At 39.7% G+C, this 27,964-nt stretch overlaps 1 protein-coding gene across 1 annotated transcript in view; it reads left to right on the plus strand.

Annotated features, from left to right (window-relative positions):
- SYNE1 (spectrin repeat containing, nuclear envelope 1) overlaps window positions 1-27,964 on the plus strand; it is a 543,966-nt gene that overhangs the window by 402,256 nt on the left and 113,746 nt on the right. Inside the window, 10 exon segments of the mRNA XM_011943785.1 lie at window positions 457-613; window positions 5,867-5,998; window positions 6,557-6,712; window positions 7,214-7,423; window positions 13,255-13,356; window positions 17,924-18,043; window positions 20,155-20,355; window positions 23,343-23,516; window positions 26,409-26,540; window positions 27,059-27,255. Of these exon segments, the coding sequence (XP_011799175.1) occupies window positions 457-613; window positions 5,867-5,998; window positions 6,557-6,712; window positions 7,214-7,423; window positions 13,255-13,356; window positions 17,924-18,043; window positions 20,155-20,355; window positions 23,343-23,516; window positions 26,409-26,540; window positions 27,059-27,255 (1,581 nt within the window).

Consider the following 27,964-nt stretch of genomic DNA (forward strand, 5'->3'; position numbering starts at 1 on the left):
CCTGTACTACCTTCCCAGGCCCTGTACTATCTCTCCGTGTCCTGTTCTACCCTCTTGTGTCCTGCACCGCCCTCCTGTGTCCTGTATTTTCTCTGAACTCATAATAGCAACCCTCCCTAGACTAACACATTTTTAAGGTTTTGAACTAACTTTTCTGCTATTTGCCAAAGGATACTTGTCTGTAATCATGCTATAATTTTTTATTCCAAATGTTACAATTATTATTATTCAATGCATTTTTAAGTATCACTTCTGCACATGGTTCAGTGTATCAGTGAGTAGGAATATAGTTGCTTTGTGATTGGCCTAAACATTTTTGTTATTTTTAAAGCGTAAGCTAATAACCAAGGTAATTTTATTTCATTTGAGAAAGCAGGTCTGGTATACACAATAAATTACCTATCTTATCACTTTTTTGTGCACATTGTAAACTAAGATTATTTATTCTTCTAATAGTGAAAAACCTGATGTGTTATCCCAGGAGTTGGGGATGGAAGGGGAGAAATCATCCGCTGAAGACCAGATGAGAATGAAATGGGAAAGCTTACATCAAGAATTTAGTACCAAGCAGAAACTACTACAGAATGTTCTGGAACAGGAACAAGAGCAAGTGGTATCAAATATTTTACATTGTATAATAACTAACATAAAAGATAATAGAGTTTATGCTGAGGGAGTATAACTGTGCAGTCATCTTAATTTTCATGATCAATTTCAAACTAAGACAGGAAACCAGTTTTTCACTCTACATTTTTCTTAACAAGTCTGTTTCACATTTCCCTTCATAATTATATATTTACATGTGAAAATTTGATTTCTGGATAACATTTTTCCTCAAAGACGATTAATATCTGATTCCATATTAGCCTAAACCTTTACATTTTAAGTGCCCTGTTTTTGTGTGTGTTTTGCAAACTTGAAAAAGTAAGGGTGGAAATCAAGGATATGCACATCTAGGACAGAATGCTTTTCACAAATCTGGAACGCAATTGTGAGGCCATCTTATTTTCCATTGCCACTTCCAGTATTTAATAATTTCAGGAGATCTTAATGAGAAACATATTGGGACGTTGGTGGGTCTAGGGTAGGGAAGTGAAGCCAGTGGTCAGCTGGAATAGTTACGGACCCATCTGCGAGGCTGGTTCCTGGGAGGGATACTGTGTGATGTCGGGCTTGGTTCCACCAGGCATGCCAAATCCAAGGGAACTGAAGACAGCAACAGATGGTTCCAGGTAATGGCTATTACTTCACTCTAAACAGAAGCCAGGCAACAACTGGAAGTCAGAGGAATTAGAAAGTTAGAGGGCAAATGAGGGAGTCAGGAACACAGGCCAGCCTGGGATGCCTACCACAGCTGTGGCCCAGAGAAATTCTTCAGATACAAGACTAGTCCCTTGTCCTGGGCCAGCAGCGTCCGTCTAGGCTCATTCCAAGTCAGCAGTATTATCAGAGTGAATTCTAAAACCTTTCCTGTTGGTCTGAGGAAGCTGCTATTCTCTCTGCTCTGGCCAGAACTAGCTTAGGGGCTGGGAGAGGCTGAACTGGAAGCAAAGGGTGTCAATAACTGCAGTGAACTGGAGGAGAAAAAGGCTGAAGCTGACAAAGTAGGCATTAGAAAGCAGGCACAATCTGCCACAGTTAAGTGGAAGGAGACTCTCTAAAGCAGGGCTCTGCAACTCCCAGGCTGCAGACTGGTACGGGTCCGTGGCCTGTGAGGAACTGGACCTCTCAGCAAGAGGTGAGCGGTGAGCAGGTGAGCATTACTGTCTGAGCTCTGCCTCCTGGTTCGATCAGTGGCAGCACCAGATTCTCGTAGGAATGTGAACCCTGTTGTGAACTGCACATGCGAGGGATCTAGGTTTCACGCTTCTAATGTGAATTTAATGCCTGATGATCTGAGGTGGAACAGTTTCATCCTGAAACCATCACTCCCGCCCCCAAGAAACCAATCCCTGGTGCCAAAAAGGTTGGGGATTGGTGGTCTGAAGGTCATGAGGTGTCCTGTCATCTGTGGGTAGCTGTGCATACGTCTCTCCAGAGCCATGCTTTCTATTCTGTTTTTATAAAAGCACATGCTTTTGTGAACTTTCTGCCCCCTCACTTTCCCTCTTTGGCCAGGAGGCTTCTTTACCCCTGTCTGCGGAAATAGTCACCAGCTCTGCCCTGGGAAACTTAAAGCACTGTATTCCTGGAAGCAGTTGTCCCAGAATCATATCCACCCAGGCAAATGGTGCCGTATACTTTTTGTGTGGACCTCCTGCCTGTGTTTTAATTCATCCTTCCTCAAATCCCTGATAAAATGTTCCCCAGACTCGTAGCTCAAATTCCTTTTTCCTGATATGAATCTCCTGGACTTGACTGCTAGCTCTCCCTTCATGTTCGAGTATCCTTTGAATAGGAGAGGTATGTATAGTTCTGAATCAGGGACTGCAGTCTTTTCTGACTATCTTAAGTTAGAGAAATCTACGATATTTTCTAGAGTCCGTGCTTGCTTACTATTCTCCATTCATAAAGCACCTGTGTGATTCACTGGGCATCTACAGACCTCCTGGAGGTCTCATCCATTACCCTCTTTGATCTTCAAGAGCTGCTTTTGCTCTTAAGTCGGAGCCACCACTCCAGCGTCCTCCATGCTGGGCTTACTGAACAAACCTTGCCCTGCTGCCACTGACATTCCACAATACTTGGACTGTTCAAGTTTAGATTCACGTTGTATCTCCCTTGCCTTTGGATTAGAAATAAAAGCATTGAATGCTCTTTTTTAATGACATTTTTGCATTTGAGTGCTTTGTTTCAGCAATCACTGATCATTTGCACACAGTGCCTCACAGGTTGTTTTCCTCTCTGTGGTGTGAAAAGGTGAAGGAAAAGGAAGGGAAGAAGCAGTTTAGCTGTCAGTTTCCAGGCAGAAAGGGAGTGATCATATAATGAACACATTTTAAGTTCTAGGTGTTAACAGCTAACAACGTTGTGGGGAGGCCAATATTATCTCTACGTTGTAGACCTGGAAACTGAGGCTTAGAGAGGCTGGATAATTTCTGAGGGTCTTAGGATTAAGAAGAAGTGAATCTGGAATCAGGAGGCCAATCTCTCTGTTACCTAAGTCCCTCCTCTTTCATACTACCTTAATGGCAATTTTGTACCCTAGAAATACTTACTACTTTCATATGTAAAAACAGGCACATTTTGACCTAAAATTCTCTAGGTCAAAGGGCACTAATCTCTTAGAGCAATTTTTCTTAATCTGTTTACTTCCAGTGTATTTAGTGCTTCCATGCACAACCACCTTCTTGGCTTCAGGGTGAAATACAGCTCCTGCTTCTGGGAACCTATAACCCAAATAGGGAAATAGCGCATACATTTCTAAAAAAAAAATTAGGCAACTATGACAGGATCCATAAGCAGGAATTTAAAGGAAACAAAGGTTAAGAAAAAATAGTCAAAAGTTGCTATGATAGGTATGGAAATTAAAGTAGCAGATTTTAAGGGGATGCTGGGTGGTGGATATCCCGGCTGCAATGGGGAATGGGCTTGGCATATTTACAGGATCACGAGTAGTCAGTCTGAAAGGTGAAGAGATATTTTGAAAAGTCAAAAGAGACTGGTGGCCGGGTGCAGTGGCTCATGCCTGTATTCCTAACACTTTGGGAGGCTGAGGCAGACAGATCACATGAGGTCAGGAGCTCAAGACCAGCCTGGCCAACATGGGGAAACCCCGTCTCTACTAAAAATACAAAAATTAGCTGCACGTGGTGGTGCACACCTGTAATCCCAGCTATTTGGGAGGCTGAGACAGGAAAATCACTTGAACCCGGGAGGCAGAGGTTGCAGTGTGCTGAGATCGCACCACTGCACTCTAGCCTGGGTGACAGAGCAAGGCTCCATCTCAAAAAAAAAAAAAAAAAAGGAGACTGAGTTTGATTGAAAACATGATCAAAAGTTTGAATGCTACACTATATCATTGCCTTTATTGGGAAGCCATATGTATATGTAAAAGAGTTTAGGGGAAATAGGGCTAATAATGAAAGCAAAGAGATCAGCCTAGGTCTTGTATTTAGGATGGATTATTTCACTATAGGTATTGCTAAAACCAAGAAGAAAAGTTGAGAGGAAAGCTGTGGTAAGATTTTTTTATGATTGCTAATAACTTTCTTATTTAGTCAATTTTAAGAAAAATTACTCTTATTTTGAAAAATTATATATATTCATTATAATAATTCACATAATGCAGCCAAGTGCAAAGATGAAAATGAAAAAGAGCAATTAACAATTCCCATATACTGTAAATCAATTTAATCTTTAAATTCCTTACTGCTCATAACCAATCCTTTTAGCATATCTTTTTAATTCCTAAATTTTTAATTTTGATCCAGCTCTCAGGAATTAATTCCATTGTCAAGTAATTTTTTTCAAGAAAACTCAGGTTTTATCATGTTTGGGAGTATCAGCCAGTTGTCTCTATATTTGATGGGCATTTTTCTGTCATACTTTTATCCCTTCAGAATTTGTATCTATATTTGTTTTTGTCTTCTGGCATTGAATGAAGCTTTAGAAAAATCTAACATCAGTCTACTATTTTTTCCCTTATTTATTTATTTTTTGTTGTTCTCTGTATGGATGCCAGGAGAATTATTTAGTTTTCTTTAAGTTTCAACAGCTTATCTAGGCTATGTCTGATGTTGAGTGTTCTCCAATCATATTTTTCCTGTGACACAATGTAGTTTTTTATATTTAAGAATCAAGATTTGCTTTTTTATTAATTGTAGGGAATTTTTTGGTATGAGATGTATTTTATGCTATATTTATTATATCTCTGCTTCAGGGACATCAATGATCCTTGTATTAGATCATCTTTTTTCTATACCTATTGACTTCTTTTTAGCTGTACTGATCTTTGTTTTTTTTAAAATTCGGATTCACTTTTCATCTGATTATTGCAAGTTTTTTCTCTATGCCAGTGATTCCATTTTCAGCAATGTCTGTTCTCATCCTTTCTGTTTCTAATTTATTTGTGCCTTAATGTTGTTTGTTTCATAAAATTTGCAAGCCACCTTTTAATTTAATTTTCTTTTTTATAATGTCACCTTTTGTTTGTTTTGAAACAGGGTCTTACTCTGTTGCCCAGGCTAGAGTGCAGTGGCGTGATCTCAGCTCACTGCAATTTCTGCCTCTGGGTTCAAGCAATTCTCGTGCCTCAGTCACCTGAATTGCTGGGATTGTAGGTGTGTGCCACCACAACTGGCTAATTTTTGTATTTTTAGTAGAGACAGGGTTTCGTCATGTAGGCCAGGCCAGTCTTGAACTCCTGGCCTCAAATGATCTGCCCATCTCAGCCTCCCAGAGTGCTGTGATTACAGGCATGAGCCATCGTGGGTGGCCTGCTTGTTTTTTATTTGTACATAATATTTGTACATATTTCTGGTGTACAGTGTGATGTTTAGATACATGTATATAGTGTGTAATGATCAAGTCATGGTAATTAGCAGACTCATCATCTCGAACATCTATCACTTTGTGGTAGGGAGATTCAAAATCCTCTCTTCTAGCTGTTGAGATATACAATATGTTATTGTTAACTATGTTTGACCTCCTGTGTAATAGAACACCAGAACTTATTCTTCCTATCTCTCAGGCCTTTTTTTTCCACTGCTTAAAAAAAAAAAAAAATCCATCCATGGAAACATTGCCATTGATGCATCTGGCCACTGTGTTCAGTGGACATGGTATGTTGTAGAAGTTATATTTCTCTAGAAGAAATTTTCTTATGGACAGTTTTTCCAGCATCTATTTCAGTGTGCATTTCCAAATGAGAAAACTGGGACATAATGCATATGCTCTTCAACAAGCTGCCTTTGTTTGCCTACAGCTTTATAGCAGGCCAAATCGACTCTTGTCTGGTGTGCCACTGTACAAAGGGGACGTGCCGATCCAAGATAAATCTGCAGTTACGTCTTTGCTGGATGGACTGAACCAAGCCTTCGAGGAGGTTTCATCCCAGGTAAGGCCATGTTATCAGTATGTTTTGCTTGGTTTATAAGAGTCATGTTTTGCTTGTATTGATTTGCCTGGCCTCTGTGAGGCTGTTCCATCCACCCCTGAGCATGAATTGAGACCCAACACTGGGGATGAGTGCTGAAACAAAGAGTCACTGGACTCTGGAGGCCCATCCTGTTTCTTCTTTTATATTTTATTTTATTTTATTTTTTCAGACAGTGTTGTACTGTCACGCAGGCTGGAGTGCAGTGGCACAATCTTGGCTCACTGTAACCTCCACCTCCTGGGTTCAAGCGATTCTCATATTTTAGCCTCCTAAGAAGCTGGGATTATAGGCACATGCCACCACGCCTGGCTAATTTTTATATTTTTTAGTACAGATGGGGTTTCACCATATTGGCCAGGCCAGTCTTGAACTCCTAACCTCAAGTGATCTCTCTGCCTTGGGCTACCAAAGTGCTCAGGTTACAGGTGTGAGCACCGTGCTTGGCCCCATCCTGATATTTTTCCTGGATTTTCAAAAGCTGAAATTGATTATTTGACCCTGTTGTGTGTTTCCCAGAGTGGAGGGACAAAGAGGCAGAGTATACACTTGGAGCAGAAGTTGTATGATGGGGTCTCAGCCACCTCTACTTGGTTGGATGATGTTGAAGAACGTTTATTTGTTGCCACAGCACTTTTACCAGAAGAAACAGAAACTTGTCTCTTCAACCAAGAGGTAAGTTTAGTAGTTTCTGCCTGTGTGTGTATAACATTACAAAACACTTGATGTTTTGATGGGATAATTAATTTTATGCATAAAGAAAGTCAAACATAAAACAATTCTAATAATGCAGAACATCATTGCTTGAATGCAGAATATTTCTAGTTTGCATTTTCATTCTTTGTCTTGTGTATGTAAGAGGGAAAAATGGGAAACTCTGTAGAAACACTATTATGTATCACAGATCTTCCAAATATGAAACACATGCTTAAAAAAAGTACCAAATTCCTAAATAGCACTTTACAGTGTTCATTATTACTAGTGAATGAGGTAAAGTCCCTGAGAGCAACTTGCCTGAAATGTATAGAACTATCTGAAAGAGGTTCCAGTTGTCTTAGGTCTAATTATTACTAAGAAACCAGAGAGATTTAGTTGACTTTCTATGAGAAAATAACTTGATTTGCATTATCAATTAATGTATCTAAACACTGAAAAATGCCCTTTTATCACCTCTAGATTCTTGCCAAAGACATTAAGGAAATGTCTGAAGAAATGGATAAGAACAAAAACTTGTTTTCGCAAGCTTTTCCAGAGAATGGTGATAATCGAGATGTTATTGAAGACACTTTGGGTTGTCTTTTGGGCAGGTTATCGTTGCTAGACTCAGTAGTGAATCAACGATGTCATCAGATGAAAGAAAGACTTCAGCAAATACTACATTTCCAGGTAAGTAAGACATTATCAAAGGATACTTGACCATTTTCTAGGTATTCAATAATAGTCAGTCATGAGTCTGTGTTACGTACGTGGTTGTTGTTTTTTTAAATGCATAATGAAGAACGAGAGCTTTGTAGAAAATGAAGGGGGTTGAATTAAAGGATTAGAAACTAAAGATTTTTTGCTCCTAGAAATGAAAGGTTGAGAAAACCACCCACTTCAAACTAAGGATGGAATAGAATTATAAATTCTATCAATAAAAGTCAAATTTATGGCTCTTTATAATTATAATTTTTAGTTGCTAATACTGGAGCTTAAACACACTGGGAAAGAATATGCAGAAAATGGCCGGGTGTGGTGGCTCATGCCCGTGATCCCAGCACTTTGGGAGGCCAAGGCAGGCAAATCATTTGAGGTCAGGAGTTTGAGACCAGCTTGGCCAACATAGTGCAACCCATCTCTACTAAAAATACAGAAATTAGCAAGGTGTGGTGGTGCAGGCCTGTAATCCCAGCTACTTGGAGGCTGAGGCAGGAGGATCGCTTGAACCCGGGAGGCAGAGGTAGCAGTGAGCTGAGATCACACCACTGCACTCCAGCCTAGGTGACAGAGCAAGACTCCATCTCAAAAAAAAAAAAAAAAAAAAAGGCTGGTCGCGGTTGCTCAAACCTGTAGTCCCAGCACTTTGGGAGACCTAGACGGGCGGGTCACGAGGTCAGGTGATCGAGACCATCCTGGCTAACACGGTGAAACCCCGTCTCTACTAAAAAATACAAAAAGCTAGCTGGGCGAGGTGGCGGGCGCCTGTAGTCCCAGCTACTGGGGAGGCTGAGGCAGGAGAATGGTGTAAACCCAAAGGTGGAGCTTGCAGTGAGCTGAGATCCAGCCACTGCACTCCAGCCTGGGTGACAGAGCAAGACTCCGTCTCAAAAAAAAAAAAAGAGTATGCAGAAAGTGTTGGAATATAGAAAGAGCCATAGACTGTAGTACCTAAGAGTCTTTGAAAGTAAATGTGGTCTAATTACTTCTACCTGTGTTAAAATGCATTACGTTACTTTCCAATCCTAACTCCTCATACTTACTGCCTTTTAGCCCCATCTTAGAATTCTTATGTGTTCTTAGGAAACTTTTCCTATGACTGTATACTGGAACAAATGCAAAAGCTGCTGATAAACTTTTAGTGCTGATTTTTCATTCCTAATGAAAAGCACCCTTTGGGAATACATAAGTTTTAATTGCATGTTATTTTTAACCATCATGAAAGATTTTGTAAAATAGAGACATGTCATTAGGGCCAAGAGTTTAATGTAGAGTTTTGATTTGCAAAAATACCCAAAATACTACAAAGTGTCAAATAAATGTAGCATTAACCAAGAAACATGGAATTTTTATGACATTCATTCAGAGGCACAAATTACCACTGCCTTCCGGTAGTCTACATTCTTAAAACCACAGAGTAAAACTATCACAAACATATGAGTTTCATTTTTTTATTCACAAAATATTTTCTCATATTCCTTGTCTTTAATCTTTGCAACATCTTGCAAACATTGTTCTAATATTAATTTTGCAAAGTCAGAACAGTAAAAATTAAACATGTAGTCTCCAAAGCTAATAGTCTGGGTTCAAATTCTGGCATTGTCACTTACTGCTGTATAACTTTAGCAGCTTGACTTTCCTGAACCTTGGTATCCTCAACTGTCAAATCATACCCATATTAATTGCCTCATAGACTGTGGTGAGGGTGAAATGAGTTGAGCTGTGTTTAAAATACTCTGAACAGTGCCTGATACATAGTAAGTATTCAGCAAGTGTTGTTATTGTTATTAATGATAGTATTATAAGAGATACAGGATCTAACACCAAGAGAAAGATTAAATTACTTCAGTGTTACTCAATCATTAAGAACTACAGCCAGGATTTTACTCAAATAATTTTTTGTTGTTGTATTTTATCATATTAGGGTGATCTCAGGGAAGATGGAGAATGTGGGCCTTCATTAGAGTCTCTTAAATTTTATCCAATATCCTTTGCCAGTTGATGGTACCACCAGCAACTCAGTCTTGTCCCTGAGCCAGTGGCACTGCTCTCCAGCTATCTTCCCTGTTAGTTAACTACCTCCAAGATCGTCAAGTCAGAATCCCTGAATACCTCAGCAGTCCCTTTTGCTCTCATTCCCCGTATCTTTTGTGAATTGCATTTAGTATCTTTAGTACTTTCATACTTTTACATTTTATTAGTAGTTATCACCAATCACAGTAATATATGAATTAGGCATGAATGCTCTGGAACTTATTTTATTTGAAGGATCTAAGAGAATCATGGAATTCCCTTTAAATCATGTTCCTATTTTTCTTCTGCCAACAACTTTCTATTTGTTGGTGGCCAGCTCATGAACAAAAAGACATTTCAAAATATTTGTGTTCCAATTTAGTTGAGAGAAAGTTTCCAATGTTAACGGTCAAGTCATAAACCATTTTCTTTTTTTTTTTAACTTTGCATCAAACACCTGGTATGCTGTCAATCCTCAGCAGTTACTGGAAGGGTATGCCTTCATTCTGCATTTAATCTTTGAGGATTAGCTTTTGCCAGACTGCTAACATTATTCTATACCAAAAAGGCTATTTGAGAGGATGCGTAGATGTTATGTAGATGTACATTACATATATAGAATCATGATAAAGTCAGTTATGAACTATTTTGTATTTTTAAAATTTTTACCGATGGATGTAACCTCAAATGAATTCCTCAAACATAAAATTGTGTATTGTAAATTATTTTAAAAACTGGAAAATGAAGTGAAGAATTCTTTAATGAATGAGTGAGGCAGCACAACTGATTTTATTATTTATTTATTTGTTTTTGAGACAGAGTTTTGCTCTTGTTGCCCAGGCTAGAGTACAATGGGGAGATCCTGGCTCACTGCAACCTCCGCCTCCCAGGTTCAAGCGATTCTTCTGCCTCAGCCTCCCACATAGCTGGAACTACAGGCATGCACGCCATGCCCAGCTAATTTTTGTATTTTTTAGTAGAGATGGGTTTTCACTGTATGTTGACCAGGCTGGTCTCGAACTCCTGACCTCAGGTCATCTGCCTGCCTCTACCTCCCAAAGTGCTGGGATTATAGGTGTGAACCACTGTGCCTGGACACAATTGGTTTGAAAGCCTGTAACTTTCTACAAATCTGTTTCTCAATGGCTAGAATCCTGCTCTTTTTTGGCCTGCCAATAATTCCAGTGACTATAAGAAAAAAAAAGTGATGTATTTTATGTTTGTAATATATGGATACCTTAATTATCCTGTTGTATCACAAGTGTAATAATATCAAAATAGTTAAATTCTTTACATTTTTATTTTTAAGAAAATGTCATTATCCATGTGATTTCTAGCACCTCTTAAAATTTTTATTTAGTAATTTTAAAGTCAATCATATTCTTTGCTTTACTATCTTCTTGGTCAGTCTCTCCCAATAATTAGTCTGACTTCCAGAAATATGAACTCTGTGTTTCCTATTACCCTGAGTAGAACATAGTTAAGAGAGAAAATATGCTATTAAAAGCATATAAATGGGCCGGGTGTGGTGGCTCAGTCCTGTAATTCCCACTTTGGGAGGCCAAGGCGAGTGAATCACCTGAGCTCAGGAGTTCGCGACCAGCCTGGACAACACAGTGAAACCCCATATCTACTAAAAATACAAAAAGTTAGCCAGACGTGGTGGTGGGTGCCTGTAGTCCCAGCTACTCGGGAGGCTGAGGCAGGAGAATTGCTTGAACCCAGAAGACAGAGGTTCCAGTGAGCCGAGATCGCGCCACTGCACTCCAGCCTGAGTGACAGAGTGAGACTGTGTCTCAAAACAAAACATAACAAAGCATAAAAATGACATATAGAAAATCTATATATGCACCCTTCATTTCTAACCCATGTTATGTTATATATGCTTAGCTACTCATTTAGATTAACTGGGCTAATGTCATTATACATACGTATGTTGATAATGTAGGCTTCTATTCAAATGAATGCAGGACATCTTTTACTAGGCTTAAAAACAGATAAATGTGTGATGGTTTTAGTGGCCCACGTGACCTTACCCTGAACACAGTTGAATGATACAGACCTAGTAACTCATATGTAAAACTATTATTTCTAGTATTTTTCCAGAGCTGTTATTATAATTTCCTATTTAGCTAGTTACTAGGCTTGCAGATTGCTTTGAATTTTGGTTAGTGGCAACTATTCTAGTTCTCATGTTCAGCACTATATTTTCAATTTTATATTTTTTACTTTATAATGCACCCATTATTTTGCTTTTAAGACCTGAATTTGCATTATAAAGCCTTCACGTGTTCTTATAGATATTTTTCTTGGTACGATTATCCTTCTCCTCATTAGACAGTCAGAATGATTGCATGTAGGTGATATGTGTGATCAGGCCCTGGTGAAGAGGTCCTGAGTTGAGCTTTAACCTCTGATGAATATATGTTTGCTGACTATTATGAAATAGGACTTATTTGTTGATATTTTAGAGAAAAAAAATTTTTTTTTTTTTTGAGATAAGGTCACCCAGGCTGGCATGTAGTGGCACGATCATAGCTCACTGCAACCTCAAACTCCTGAACTCAAGGGATCCTTCCTCTTCAGCCTCACAAGTAAACAGGGCTACAGGCATGCCACTGTGTCCACTTACTTTTTTTAAGAAAATCTTTTTGTAGAGACCGGGTGCACTTTATTGCCCAGGCTGCTCTTGAACTCCTGGCCTCAAGTGATCTGCTTCAGGCACCCAAAATTCTGGTATTACAGAAATGAACCACTGCACCTGGCCTAATTTTTTATCATTTAAATATTCTTCTAATTTATTATTCCCTCTGGAATTAAGTACCAACATGCTAATAGTTGTCTCCTTTTTGTACAAATCTAACTCAATATGAATATATTTGGACATTTAAATGAGTAATATTTTTGAACAAAATACCTAACAAGATCTTTTTGTGTTGTCTCTTCACGTTTTTGGTCATCATGGATAATATTTATTTTCTAAACTTCTGAATGTCTTTTTAAAACCTTGTGAAATAGAAGAAGAAACTGATAGAGTAATGGGAGGAGAGGAGAGAGCAAAGTGGAAATCATGATTCTTAGGAATCATAGGCCAGGCGCGGTGGCTCACGCCTATAATCCCAGCACTTTGGGAGGCCGAGGTGGGCGGATCACGAGGTCAGGAGATCGAGACCATCCTGGCTAACACGGTGAAATCCCGTCTCTACTAAAAATACAAAAAATTAGCCGGGCGTGGTGGTGGGTGCCTGTAGTCCCAGCTACAGCTACTCGGAGGCTGAGGCAGGAGAATGGCATGAACCCAGGAGGTAGAGCTTGCAGTGAGCTGAGATGGCACCACTGCACTCCAGCCTGGGCGACAGAGTGAGACTCCCTCTCAAAAGAAAAAAAAAACAAAAATCATATTACTTCCCAAATCAGGGTAACACCTACAGGTTATTTCCCTAGATAAGAGCCATTAACATAATATTTCTGTGCAATATTTGAATGTGCTCATTTATTTCAGATGTAATGAGATTAGAGTGACAAGCATTGCTTTTTACATGTATGATTCAACTTCATTTGTATTAAGTAGAAAATACTTTGGGTAACAGATTCTTCAGGAGTAAGTTTTAGCACATAAGTAAATTGTTAACCAGTTCCTTTTACCTTCCCATAGCACAGTATTGTTTCTCCTGGAAATTAAATTTCTATGCCTCTATTATAAAATTTCTTAGAATCTGTGTTATATTTACAAATATTTCCAATTCCCTGTTACACATTTTGAGTTTTCCTGTTGCTTTCCTCCTTAGAATGATCTGAAAGTGCTGTTTACATCACTGGCTGACAACAAATACATCATTCTGCAGAAACTGGCAAATGTGTTTGAACAACCCGTAGCAGAACAAATAGAGGTATTTATAGCTGCCTTTTCCTAGAAGAGAAAATGCATCGAGGAGATATGACTTACTCTGAAATTTTAAATATTCTATGAAAGATTAATGGCTCACAGTAGCACTTTTGTTTGTAGTATTTTTGTTTTTGAGTACTGGGTTTGAATAACGTACCAGGTGACATTGACTCTGTCACTTACATCTGCACAGAACTAGGAAATGTGAGCTGGGAAAAGGTATCCATGGCAGATGCTGACCTGAAGGAGTTTTCCACCCAATGATGAGATTAGATATGAACCTCAATGACACAGGGCAGAAAGTCAAACTGTCCTGGGAGAGGTACTGACAAAGCACTGTGGATACTCAGACCCTTCTGACCTCCAGCAGGGGTAGGATTAGGGAAGCTTTGTAGAGGGAAATTTGAACTGAACTTGAGAGTTTGGACACACAATGACAGGAAAGAAAGTTATCGCAGTAAAGAGGACAGCAAGAATAAAGGCACAAATTGTTAGGGAATTCTGAGCACTTAGGGAGAAACACAGGTAATCCTATTTTAGCTGAATTTAAGATAAATGAATGTGACTGAGGACAAACAAGATTGGATATGTAAATTTAAGGCAGTTTGTAGGGCCTGTTGAATGTGAGACTTTGGACTTTATTCTATAAACTAATTACCTATACACTTTGTTTGTTGCATGCCTCATTAGCTAAAAAAAAAAAAAAGGAAATAAATACGCAGCATAAATGTATGTATTTTTATTTATTTATAAATTATAAGCAATTTATGTTATAAATCATAATTAAATTCAGCCACACTTATTTTCAGTTTTTGTTTGTGTACATGCTGCAACCAAAATAGAAAATGAATGTGGTTGAATATAAATGAAAGATGTAGTGTTTCATCCTGGTAGATCATCTTGTGCGATTTTGGGTGTTTAGACTCAGCTGGGAGATCCCTGGCCATGTAAAGTTGTAGGGGATGTTTGCAGGTAAAAATGAATGGCAGTTCTAGATCTTGCTTCTGGATAGTTTACATGACAGCACCAGGGTCAGGAAACAGGAGATCCATCATGGGGCTTCATGTAGCTGTACTGAAGAGAAAGAATGAAAACCAAAACTGGCATGGTGGCATGAAAATGGGGAGGATAGAAGAAATGGGAGGGATGTTAGAATATCTCCTGTTTCATAAGCTAAGTAATTATGAAAAGGATGTGTTTGAATAGAATTTTCTGATTTAATTTCAGTGAACTTCCCAGGAATCTATGGATAGACTATAGAGAATCATCTGACATATAATGTGTGTGTGTGGGTGTGTGTGTGTTAACACCTCCCAAAATAGTTTCAAGGCTTTTTCTCCATTGTGTTCTAGCTCCCAGTGTTGTCTTAAGGAATCTAAAATAGTTTTCAGAATTGTGAGTGTGCATTTATCTCTTTATTTAATTATTTTAAAAAATATGTGTGTGTATATATGTATATATGTGTGTGTGTGTGTATATATATATATATATTTATTCATATAAATATGGAGATAGGGTCTCACTTTGTTGCCCAGGCTGGTCTTGTACTCCTGGGCTCATGCAGTTCTCCCACCTCAGCCTCTCAAAGTGTTGGGATTATGGGTGTGAGCCACTGCATCTGGCTGTGCATTTTTCTTGACCATAATTTCATCTGCTTTTTAAAGAGATTTCTCATTTCCCCCCATTAAAAATCTCTTTATTTTCTGTCATATCTTCCACATGAAGGGACCTTTTTTTTTTTCTTGGCTTATAATGTGTGATTCCAAAAAAGACTAGAGCAATTGTAGTGCTGACTTGCTTTGGATTTCTAATATGAATTATGAGATATGTATGATCACAAGCAATCATTTTCACTAATTTTTGACCAATGTAACTGAATGTCACAGTTGAAGAAATAACCAATTAGATTTTTTTTCTTTGAATAAATGGAACGCAACTAATGAACGTGCTAAATCCGTGCCCACCCAACTTAGATTAAAAAGGCAATAACAGCAGAAGGCATGGGGAAGACACACCTCACTCAATATAGTCATCTCTTGAGTCATGCTGTTCCAATCCAGAGCAGTTCTCTTGCCTCATAAGCCTGGTGCACAGTTGTCTTCTTGGATCTCCCTTCACCACCATCCTGAGAATCCCTTCATTTCTTCCTATGTTGGATCTTCTGTCTTCTGAATCCCAAGTCTTTCTCTTTACTGCATTGCTTCCTTGTTTGGTTAGTGCATATCCTTTCTTAGAAAGGGTGTATGATAAGTGTACCAAATGTATGTCTGAAAATGTTGTTATACCGTGTTCACACTTTATTGATCACTTTGCTATTTTTATGTCATCCTTCAGGGTCATTTGTTGCATATGAATTCTTTTGGAGTTTCAAGGCTTTCTGTCCATTGTTTTCTAGCTCCCAGTGTTGTCTTAAGGAATCTAAAGACATTCTAGTTCCCAAAGGTTTCCAGTGTCCTGAAATTGCATAATCACACGCCTTGGGGAGGATCTATTTTTATCCACTGGGCTCGGAGCTCAAGGGGCTCTTCTCATTTGGCAGCTCTCATCTTTCTGTTCTGGAAAATGTTCTAATGATTTATTTAATATGTTTCTTTCCTCCATTTTACCTGTCTTCTTTTCTGGAAAACTCCTTTTTGTCAGATACTCTGGTTCAATCCTTGAATTCTCTTACCAAGAGCCCTTTCTCTGTGTTTTTGCTCTTCTTTTTGACAAACTTCCTCAATTTCAACTCCAGACCCTTATACGGAGTTTGGCATTTCTGCTCTCTTGTATTTAATTTTCCCAGAACTCGTTTTGGTTCTCTGAATGATCCTTTTTGTAGTATTTTTGATTTTTTTTATGAATACATTATCGTTTATATCTTTCTGGATGTATTAATGGTTTTTATGTTTGAAGTTCTACTTTTCCTGTATAATCTGTTTTCCTCCAGCTTGCTTTTATTTGTTTGCTTCTGTTAGTCCCCATCTTTCATGTCATCGAAAGGCATATTGAAATCTTTTGTTATCTATTCAGGTTTAGGATGGAGGACTAAACAGCTGAAAGGGAACTCTGTGTGTGGATGGAACATGACAATTTCAAGAGTTCCTGCAGGATGGTCTCTGTGGACCATTTATTTGTTAGAGAATCCTTCTGTCAAAGTGTCAGGCCTGTCTTATTGGTGTTTTCAGATATTTGTCCCTCTCCTGTCTGGATACTAGAGCCCTGGCTGCAGCCCTTCTTGCTCCAGGAAGAGAAGACTCAGGGGCCCCACATTCAGCATTCAGGGAGCATCCAGTTATTTCATCCCTTGCTTTCAGTCCAGCACTCAAGCTCACAGCGGTGTCCAGTGTCCCTCAGTCTGTTTGACGTTCTCCAGAAAACAAACTTTCAGTCTTTTACACGGGAAGAAAAAGGGACAGTATGGAATAAGGAGGAGCATCTGTGGGTTAACTGTCCTTTAAGCAGCTCTTCACTAACCCTCCTTACTTAGCACCCCAGCTCACTTCACCCAGAGTTCTGGAGATTTCTCTTGCTCTGAATTGGGTGGTGGAGATCCTCCACTGGTTTAGAATTCAGCTTCCCCAGATTTCCTAAGCCAATTATCATGTATTCTTTTGACTTCTAGCTCCCAACATATTGTTAGCATTGTTTTCTTTTCTGTTCCCTTGTCCTTTTAGATTTATGGGGAAAAATATGCCAAAAAACAAGCAAACAAAATACTCACTCTGGCTGTAGGGGGTTTTCAGGAAAGAGAACACTGGACACATGTGTTTCATCTGCCATCTGGAGTCTTGTTTTTGTCCTCCTTCAGGGGCAACCTCTGTTGCCCTCTTTCCAAATGCTTGCTCCAGGGTTTGTGGTCTGGTGTCTCCCTTCTCTAATCTCCACTAATGGGGATGAGTTGCATTATCGAGTTTTGTACTTACTTATAGTCAGCCTTGCTTTATTTTTCTCTGTTTACTCTGGCTTCCTAACCAGACCATCAGCTCCTTGAAGGACAGGATGAGATCTTGTTCTGCTTCTACAGACCTCACCCTGGGAAGACAAGGCTTAGCAATAACTGCCACTTGAACACTTGTTGATTGATTTTCCACTTCACAACAAGAAACAAGAAGCACAGATTCCTTGACCATGCTGTAATATATTTTTTGTTGCCTCGCTGAATCTCTCTCCAAAGATGCTCACAACTACGTTTCAAGGGCAGCAGAACATGGTCCCTTAGAAAACCTCAGGCAAATACCTTTTTTTGACTATGTCCTAAATCATGCTCCTTTTTTTCTCAAGTGTTGCTTTTCAAAAACTCCCTTTTTTGTTTAAGCAAGACATCCTTCTCCCAGCCCTCTACCCTGACTTTCTCCTGCCTCATTATCTGTAAGATAACTGCTCTGTACTAATAAGGGGTCTTCTTCTCTTTTCTATATAGTCTGTAAACATGGCTTTTGGTTTGTTTGTTTCATTGAAATAATTCCTTTTGTATATATTGAGAATGTTTTATGTGGAGAGGAGGAACACAGAAAGAGGCACAATAATCACATTTTCTGTGGGGAAATTGTTTGTGGGAGTTTTAATAAAATGTCATGGATCTTACCTAGGCAATACAACAGGCTGAAGATGGACTCAAAGAATTGGATGCAGGAATCATTGAATTAAAGAGGCGTGGTGACAAGTTACACATTGAGCAGCCGTCCATGCAAGAACTCTCCAAGCTCCAGGTGCAGCCTTCAGCCAGTAGTATTCAGCTGCAGGGGTACATCGAACTTGAAGTCGAGAAAAAATCACTTTCTTTATTTTTCTAGGCTTTTTTAAATAAAATTCATGCCACTTAGGTCCTAACCTCTCTGCCAAGTAACTCTTAGAAAATTTTCTGAAGCTTAACATGTTTAGTACAAGGAAGTGAGTTGTTTTCATGCTTCTAAGATTTATATGTTTTTCTGACAGTTACTTTATTATTATTCTCATGGTTAAGCATTGCAGTATAGTTTAGTTGTGGCATATTATTTTCTACTGTAGAAAATAGGATAATTTTTAATCCTAGCTAGAAAAATTTAAGAAAGTGATATCTATCCTTGTATTGCACTGTCTCTTCAAATACTATTTTAAAAAGCAGATAATCAAAGTAATAATTTTTAGAAAGTGTTTTTTTCTAAGGTAAGAACTATAGTTTATCCTCCATATATGTTTGAATGGAATGGAGACATTGTTTCCATTCTAGAACTGCAACAACAACAAAAATTAAACTGGAAGGTAATTGAAATCTAAACAGACTTCCTATCATCCTTTCAGGAATAGAGAATAATGCTTTGGGTTAATTTCCTTTCCTAGATCTGACAGTCAGGCAAGAATCTGATATTGGGGTAGGAAGAAGATCTTCGGATATTAAACCAGCAAAATTTAGCAACAGCTAGGCAATGCAGTTATGTTCGATCAAGAAGAAATTGTGTACAATTATGTATGGTCACACAGACACACATGTTAGATTTTCTGTGTATGCAGAACTGTTGAGAATTTGTAACCTCAGTCCAGTACAGGCTTATGAGTTCTTTGTTTGAGAAAACAAAATAGGCCTTATAAACAAAAGAACATTTTTATTTTAACTGTATCTCTCCTTTATCTAACATTTCATAATGTCATAAGCCCAACACCCCCACTTTGTACTTTTTTAGACAGTTTTCTGACAGCACTTAAGCATCAGGTATAAGAGTCAAATGTCATTGCCGTAAATAGGCATTAAAATTGAACTTTTCCAGATCGAGCCATTTTGGCAGGCTAAACCTTAATGTGATATGTTAATCAGGTCCATATGCCTCAAATAAATTTTGTGTTTGGTGTGTCATCATCTCCTAAAATGTCTTTCCAGTTTAAATAGTTATTTACCCCACCACATTTGGCAAAAATATTGCCTTCTTAAGTTTGTGACTCTTTCCGCTCACATTAAACTTGCCTATTTCTCTAGCTCCTTGTTGGACGGATAGTCCCAAATATGATTGTTATTTAGCAGGAAAATGTTAAGGATACTATATTCAGTTGCTCTGAAATTATGTGAATGTTGAGAACACTGTAAAAATGGGAATTACATTTTCTATGATATGTCCCTCAGCCCCGTGGACACTTTTTCAACAGTTTTACCCCACATTTCATCATAAACAATTAATATCTTGAGAAAACAGTTGTCAAATCTACCTCATATGTCATTTCCAGGAAATACTTTTGCATGTCCTTTAAAATCTTAAAATATTAAGCTTATTTTTTGTAGACACATCTTTATTTCCTTTCACATTTAACTTACTAAATTTTTATTTTGTAGTCAATCTAAATTGCGTTTTGATATGTGCCATGAGATAAGACATTATTTTTCTTCAAAGAGTTGAGTTGTTTCCACATTATTTATTGAATATTTATTTTATCTTTTCACTCAGTCACTTCATACTTACATTTTTATCAATTCAGTTTTTTTCAGTTTCTCCATTGTGCTTTATTGTCAGTTAAAAATAAAATAAAATCTAAAACAGAAAGATAAGAATACCAAATAAGATTAATGAAAGAACTTGAACTACCAAGTATCACGACACTGTAAAGTCACAGCAAATATATCACAGGCATGAGACTAAAGGTCCAAAGGTTATTTTTTTGTGAAACAGGTTTTCAAAGTAAGGCTCATAGGAAAGACAAGCAGATGGCCTACAGGCAGAGCATTTCCACAGGGCACATCCCTGAAGGCGTTTTCTTGGTTGGGTCTTGGGCTTAGTACGTTCATAGTTCATATGCTTTTAGAGAGTTGTCAGAATGTGAATTGAGAGTGAGTCTTGTGGTCTCTGCCTGTTAGGACATGTATGATGAGCTGATGATGACCATTGGCTCTCGGAGGAGTGGCCTGAACCAGAACCTTACACTCAAGAGTCAGTATGAGAGGGCCCTACAGGATCTGGCTGACCTGCTAGAAACCGGTCAGGAGAAGATGGCGGGAGACCAGAAAATCATCGTGTCTTCCAAAGAGGAAATCCAGCAACTACTTGACAAACATAAGGTACATAACAAAAAAGAGTAAGAGAGAGAGAGAGAGAAACAGAGAGAGAGAGAGATTGTAATTGGAAAGCATACTCTCAAACCTTGATATATATTTAGTAAAACCTAATATTCTCAGTATTTTATGACTTCTTACTGTATAGTTAGTCTTTAAAATGGTCAAAAATGTATATTCAAACCAACTGGCTTTCAGTAGCACAGAGAAATTACAGGGGATATGTTTCTATAATGTTGTGAATTAAAAAAGAAGATCAACTTACCTGTAATTTTACCTATCAGTTTCTCACTAGTATTAGCCAGGCTTTCTCCCTAGAGGAGCTAAAATCAAAGGAAAACTCAGAGCCTCCCTTCAAAGGAGCCCAGCTTTGTTCTTAACTCCACCTTTCTCTGTATTTCCTTTTCGCCTATTTGTCCACCTGGTCCTAGTTGCTCTCTCTGCCCTCCCTTGTCCTAGTCAGGGGCTCCTCACTCACTCCTTGCTCTCCTCTAGAAATGCAGAGCTGACTACTCAGTTCCAGGGTTGAGTCGGTGTCTTTTACATGCATCGTTTAGATCCTCTGACTTTTACACATATGCTCCTCTAGTTGCTGTAGACCTCAGACTTTCTCCCTGGGAACAGCAAGGCCGTTTACTATGTAATCAAACTTGGGAGGCCTGAAATCACTCCATCGTTGTATGCCACAGCAAAGCTCAGGTTGGACACTACTCCATGGTAAAAGAATGCCTATCTCACACACACACACACACACACACACACCCCTCTTGCATTATTGGCAATGATTACGGAAAGAGCAATTTTGCTAGTCCAGAAACCCAGCCTTCTAGACTATGGGAATTTCCAGTAGGGAAACTAAAAAAATCCCATTGGGTTATAGAAGTTTAAATCTTCTACCATTGTGTAGCTCTCTGGTGGCTTGTAAAGGTGGATTTTTTTTTTTTTTTTGTCTTTTTCAAATTGTTCTTCCTATTTTTTCCCAGACGTTTTTGTCCAAAGCTTCATGATTTATTAAAGCCTTATCATTTGGCTTTGAAACCATTGCTTTAAAGTTCACAGCTGGTGTTTCTCAAATTGTTGACCATAGCAATAAAAGATCATTCTGAGTTATTCCAGAGGGGACACTAGGATCAATGAGTATAAATAACAGGGAAATAAACCTCAATAGAAAAAGAACTATAAAAGGAGTAAACTGCCATTGAGCAGACAGCCTTTCTGGCCATGAGAAGTCCAGCCAAGGCTTTCAGGGGAGATGGACTTACAAAAGGAATCTCAGCTTTCATTGCATATTGGGCTAGATGAACTTCAAAGTCTCCTCCAACTTTAGGACTCTGTGATTTGGTAATTGTTGGTTAAAAATAATTATTCTAGCTTCTATTGACCAGCCCATTTTCTGAGGGAAAGTTCTACAGTCCTGGTGAGAAGCACAGATAAAGCCACACTGCCCTTGGGTTTGAACACCAAGCTCTGCCGTGACTAGCTATCTGACCTTGGGCAAGCTACATAGACTGGGGGTGGGGGTGAGGCTCAGTGTTCTCATCTGTAAAACTGGAAACAAAACTGCCTATCTCATAGAGTTACAGAGTTGTTAGGAGGATGAGATTAGTCAGATAAAGTATTTATGGAGTGCCTAGCAAACAGTAAGCGTACAATTAATGTTAACTGTCATTATCAGTTCCCAGTTCTTCCATTCTGTCATGGTACTGGGTACAGGAAATGGGATAAGGTCGATCTCTATCCTCCAGGGTCTGTTATACACAAAGAGTAACATTTCAAAAACATTTGTAGGATGGCGCAAAGCCTACAGTTCTGTTATGTGTAGGTATAATACAAGGAAAGCAAATCTTTAATATCAATCAGTGCGTATAAAGCTGCGCTTGACAACATGGAGTGAGCACCCAAACATCCTAGAAGTTCAGAAAGTAGAGCCCAAGCCCAGCCATGGAGGAAGGAAATTCATCGAAAAGTGTCAAGTGAGAACATCTTAAGAACAGAATAGAAGCAGAGGCCAAAGGTGGGGAATGGGAGCCAATGTGTCCAAAACACATGGAGGTACATGGAGGTGAGAGGCCAGGCCAGGAAAGTAAGGAAGGCAGATTGCGCATGGACGAGGTATTACGAGGGTAGAGGTGTTTTCTCTGCAGCTGGCACACGTGAAGATCCTTGTTCTGGGGACACTATGTGTGCAGCACAGCCAGGTATAGGATGCACTTGAGTGGAGAGGGTGGAGAGGCCGATTAGGAGTCTAGAGCTCCCTTCTCTGTAGACAGCGACAAGTGCCTGGGCCAAGGGGGAGACCAGTGGGAGTGAGAGGATATTGCTCATACATTAACTGAGTTCCGTCAACTTTCACGTTTAAAGCAATGGTTTTTGTTTGTTTGTTTGTTTGTTTGTTTGTTTGTTTTGAGACGGAGTCTCCAACCAGAGCTCCAACCTGAGCTTGGCAAAGGAAAACCCAGAGCCTCTGTTCAAAGGAGCCCACCTCTGTTCTTAACTCTACCTTTCCCTGTGTTTCCTTTTCTCCCATTTGTCCACCTGGTCCTAGTTGCTCTCTCTGCCCTCCCTTGTCCTGCTCAAGGACTCCTCGCTCACTCCTCACCCTCCTCTAGAAATGCAGAGCTGTCTACTCAGCTCCAGGGCTAGGTTGGTGTCAACTCCTCTCCAACCAGGCTGGAGTGCAGTGGCACGATCTTGACTCACTGCAACCTCGGCCTCCCAGGTTCAAGCGATTCTTGTGCCTCAGCCTCCTGAGTAGCTGGGATTGCAGGCACATGCCACCATGCCTAGCTAATTTTTGTATTTTTAGTAGAGATGGATTCCACCATGTTGGCCAGGCTAGTCTCGGGCTCTTGACCTCAGGTAATACACCCACTTCAGCCTCCCCAACTGTTGGGATTACAGGCGTGAGCCACTGCATCCGGCCCTAAACCAATTTTGATTCTAATGTAATACATGAATGAGTTGCTGACTTCTTTCTCCCTGAAAAATTGCAGGAATACTTTCAGGGCCTGGAATCTCATATGATCTTGACTGAAACACTCTTCAGAAAGATAATCAGCTTTGCAGTCCAGAAGGAAACCGAGTTCCACACAGAGCTGATGGCTCAGGCTTCTGCTGTACTGAAACGGGCTCACAAGAGGGGTGTGGAGCTGGAGTACATTCTAGAGGTGAGACCATTGATGTCATGTCTTCCGTGCTGCAGACTTCCTGCTGCAAAATGGACCTTTGATGCAAGACGTATTGATCCATGCATTTGCCTCATGTAACCTCAGAGCTAGCTGTGCACTCCGGCTCAAGACTGTACTTTTCCTATGGTTCTGTGTTCCTTGTTCTCCCTGTGTTTTCTGTTTACATTTGGCTATCTGCTGTGCCATGTTGGAAGTAAGATATATACACACTGACTTCAGACTATGCATGAAGATATTTGGGGTTTTGATATTCAGACTGATAGCTTACTTAAGCGTATGAAAAATATAGAAATAGGCCAGGTGCAGTGGCTCACACCTGTAATCACAACACTTTGGGAGGCTGAGGTGGGTGGATCACTTGAGGTCAGGAGTTTGAGACCAGCCTGGCCAACATGGTGAAACAAACCAACATGTTGAAACCCCATCTCTACTAAAAATACAAACAAAATTAGCCGGACGTCATGGTGGGTACCTGTAATCCCAGCTACTTTGGAGGCTGAGGCAGGAGAATCGCTTGAACCAGGAGGTGGAGGTTGCAGTGAGCCGAGATCATGCCACTGCACTCCAGCCTGGGCAACAGGAGTGAAACACTGTCTCAAAAAAAAAAAAGAAAAATGTAGAAATATTTTTTTCTGTCCCAAATGCAGTTGCTCTTGGAACAGAATAGGTGCTCAGTGGTGACTACTGGCAAGCTGTAGAACCCCGTGGAAATGTAGGACATTATTGATGGGACGGTGCCCTCCTTTCTTTCTTCAGTAACTGTATCAGTTGCCCTGAACTGTTCCTGCTTTCTCATTCTTCCTCTTTCCCTTGGAAGGTTTAGAGATTATAATCTCTCTCCGCTTTTTTGGCTTCCCCACCCACTCCCACAATATTACTGAATATTGCTGATCTTACCTGGGTTGTCTGCAGGTCCTATTTGCATTTTTTTCCAAATGGGTTTTTCCCTGGGCCAACATTTTCATAGCTATCTAACCCCCAAATCCCAGATGTAGAATTCCCTGATGTGGAATTCCCTGTATTTTGGAGAGACATCTACCTTTAACGTTAGAAATTTCTGTAATAATAGTTACGCTTTATTGACATGTCTGGCCCCTGGCAAGACTTCTTACACTTACATGAATCCATCTCATCTTTATCATAACCCTTTGAGGTGGTATTTTGAATCCCTGTTTCAACAACGAGTCTGGGAGCAATGGCTTGCCAAGACACGTGTTAATTGGTGGCAGAGTCAGTGATCACACCTTCATCTGTCTGACTTCACAACCTGAAATGTGTGTTTCTCCGTGAAACTTACCTGATGACACCACTTACATTGTAGCCCCCCCAGGCACACACTTGGGCACTCCCTCCCATCCCTACCCAGTTCTGTTTTGTTCTTCCACAGCACAAGAACTCTATTACACCATACAACTTATTGTTTGTTTTTGGTTTACTCTTTATTATTGATTACCTGTCTCTCCTCACTAGAAGGCCTGGGTTTGTGTCTGTTGTATTTACTCCTAGATCCCTAGGCATTGAAAGTACCAGGAAATAGATATTTGGTAAGTGTATTTAAAAAGCATGGGTTTCTACTACTGTGCCCTGTTGCCACTCCAACTGCACAGTAAAGTGAGCATACTCACACTGAGAAACTGCTGACCCACGATGTAAATTATTGGAAAATACTTCAACTCATCTTTTTAAAAGTGTTTTCCAGTTTTAAATAAAATAAAAGTCTGAACTTAGGAATAAGTGATTTGCTATTTTTCTTTAATAGAATATATAGACTATATATTCATATTTATAGATATCTGTTTCATATGCAAATGTAATTGGTTTGCTTACCCGTTACATGAAAGGCAAACATCCCCATCTTTTTGACTTAAATCCTTACTGTGGTAAAGAATAAAGCCATGCATACCTGGGATAGATGTGGTGGCTCATGCTTGTAATCCCAGCACTTTGGGAGGCTGAAACAGGAGGATGTCTTGATGCCAGGAGTTTGAGACCAGCCTGGACAATATAGTGAGATCCCCATCTCTACAGAAAAAATTTTTTAATTAGTCTGGTGTGGTGGAATGCACCTGTGGTCCCAGCTACTTGGGAGGATGAAGCAGGAGGATCCCTTGAGCCCAGGAGTTCGAGTCTGCAGTGATCCATGATTGTGCCACTGTACTCCAGTCTAGGCAACAGAGTGAGAGCCTATCTAAAATAAAAAAAAAAAAAAAAAAAAAAGGCCGGGCATGGTGGCTCACGCCTGTAACCTGAGCACTTTGGGAGGCCAAGGCAGGCAGATCACGAGGTCAGGAGATCGAGACCATCCTGGCTAACACGGTGAAACCCTGTCTCTACTAAAAAATACAAAAAACTAGCCGTGTGTGGTGGCAGGTGCCTGTAGTCCCAGCTACTCGGGAGGCTGAGGCAGGAAAACAGCGTGAACCCGGGAGGCAGATCTTGCAGTGAGCCGAGATCGTGCCAGTGCACTCCAGCCTGGGCGACAGAGTGAGACTCTGTCTCAAAAAAAAAAAATGTGCATACCCGAAAGAAGGTACACTGCACACATTATTCCATTTAATCCTCATGATGGAGAAGACAGCTGTTATTATCCCCGTTGTAATATATGGAAAAGAGGTACAGAGTTTAGTATCTTACTCACGGCCATAAAGGGGCTTAGTGGCAGATTCCAGAGCCCATTCACAATGCTTTCAAGCCTCACCATTTGATTACTTGCCTTAAAGCCATCTTTTGCTTCCCAAAGCAAGCCCCAATGCAAACATCTCTGATGTAACTTTAAGGAGAATCTGTCAAGCACGTATTTTGCACACAAGGAAGAATGTCTTTCCCTAATGAGGGTTTTTTTTAGCTCACAGACAAGTGTTGTGTTTCTAGACGTGGTCGCATCTGGATGAGGACCAGCAGGAGCTTAGCAGACAGCTGGAGGTGGTGGAAAGCAGCATCCCAAGCGTGGGTCTGGTGGAGGAGAACGAGGACAGGCTTATTGACCGCATAACACTCTACCAGGTTGGTGTTACAAGCCGCCACATTGCCTTTAGAACCTTACCAATAGTTTTAACAGAATGTAAGCAAATTTGCGATCAATTACTTTATTAGTACTTTTACTTTTTTTCAAGTTATTGGCATTGAAAGGAGATAATGTTTCTGTTATTTATAGTTGGACATTATTAAAAGTCTTTTTTTTTTTTTAATGAGAGCTCTTTTTGAAGATTCAGCCTCCACCAAGCATTAGTTTATGCTGATGCCACACAATTCTTGAAATAATAATGATAATTTGAAAGTTTTAAATCCACCTAAAGTCACTACCAAAATAATAATAATAATAATAATAATAATAAACAAAAGGAGACCATCTATACTTAAATATAGATGAAACATCTTGAAGTTTTCAGTGTTACTTGAGTGAGTATAGTTGAAGTTCCAATAACACATATGGGAACATTGTAGGTACTGGAGAAATTATAATTCTTAAAGACAAAAATTGCATATCCAAACTTGTAACCTAATAATTTCAATGATTTTAGCATTTAAAATCTAGCCTTAATGAATACCAGCCCAAATTATATCAAGTATTAGATGATGGCAAACGACTTCTGATATCCATCAGCTGCTCAGATCTAGAAAGTCAACTAAATCAACTTGGAGAGCGCTGGCTAAGTAACACCAACAAAGTGTCTAAGGAACTTCACAGATTGGAAACAATATTGAAACACTGGACCAGGTAATACAATGATTGTTTTGTATATTTTCAGATAAGTGCTACATTGTATTAATAAGGCTAGTGGGGGTGGGGGATGATGGCTCAAACCTGTAATCTCATTACTTGGGGAGGCTAATGCAGGAGGATTGCTTGAGGCCAGCAGTTCAAGACCAGCCTGAGCAACATAGTAAGACCCCAATCTCTGCAAAAAATAAAAAAGGACTAGGTATAGTAGCACATGCCTATGGTCCCTGCTATTGGAGAGGCTGAAGTGGGAGGATTGCTTCAGCCTGGGAGGTCGAGGCTCCAGTGAGCCATGATCATGCTACTGTACTCCAGCCTGGGCAATAGAACGAGAGTCTGTCTCAAAAATAAATAAATTAGGCAAGTAGATATTCACTTGAAAGTGACATGGCTCCTCTAGGAACTTATTGTATAGTTTGGAAAATAAAGATAAGCAGAGGCCGGGCGCAGTGGCTCACACCTGTAATCCCAGCACGTTGGGAGACTGAGGCGGGCAGATCCCCTGAGGTCGGGAATTCGAGACCAGCCTGACCAACATGGAGAAACCCCATCTCTACTAAAAATACAAAATTAGCCAGGCGTGGTGGTGCATGCCTATAATCCCAGTTACTTGGGAGGCTGAGACAGGAGAATCACTTGAACCTGGGAAGGGGAGGTTGCAGTGAGCCAAGATTGCGCCATTGCACTCCAGCCTGGGCAACAAGAG

The sequence above is a fragment of the Colobus angolensis genome, unplaced genomic scaffold (genome assembly GCF_000951035.1).
Source record: "Colobus angolensis palliatus isolate OR3802 unplaced genomic scaffold, Cang.pa_1.0 Scaffold221, whole genome shotgun sequence".
Taxonomy (NCBI): domain Eukaryota; kingdom Metazoa; phylum Chordata; class Mammalia; order Primates; family Cercopithecidae; genus Colobus; species Colobus angolensis.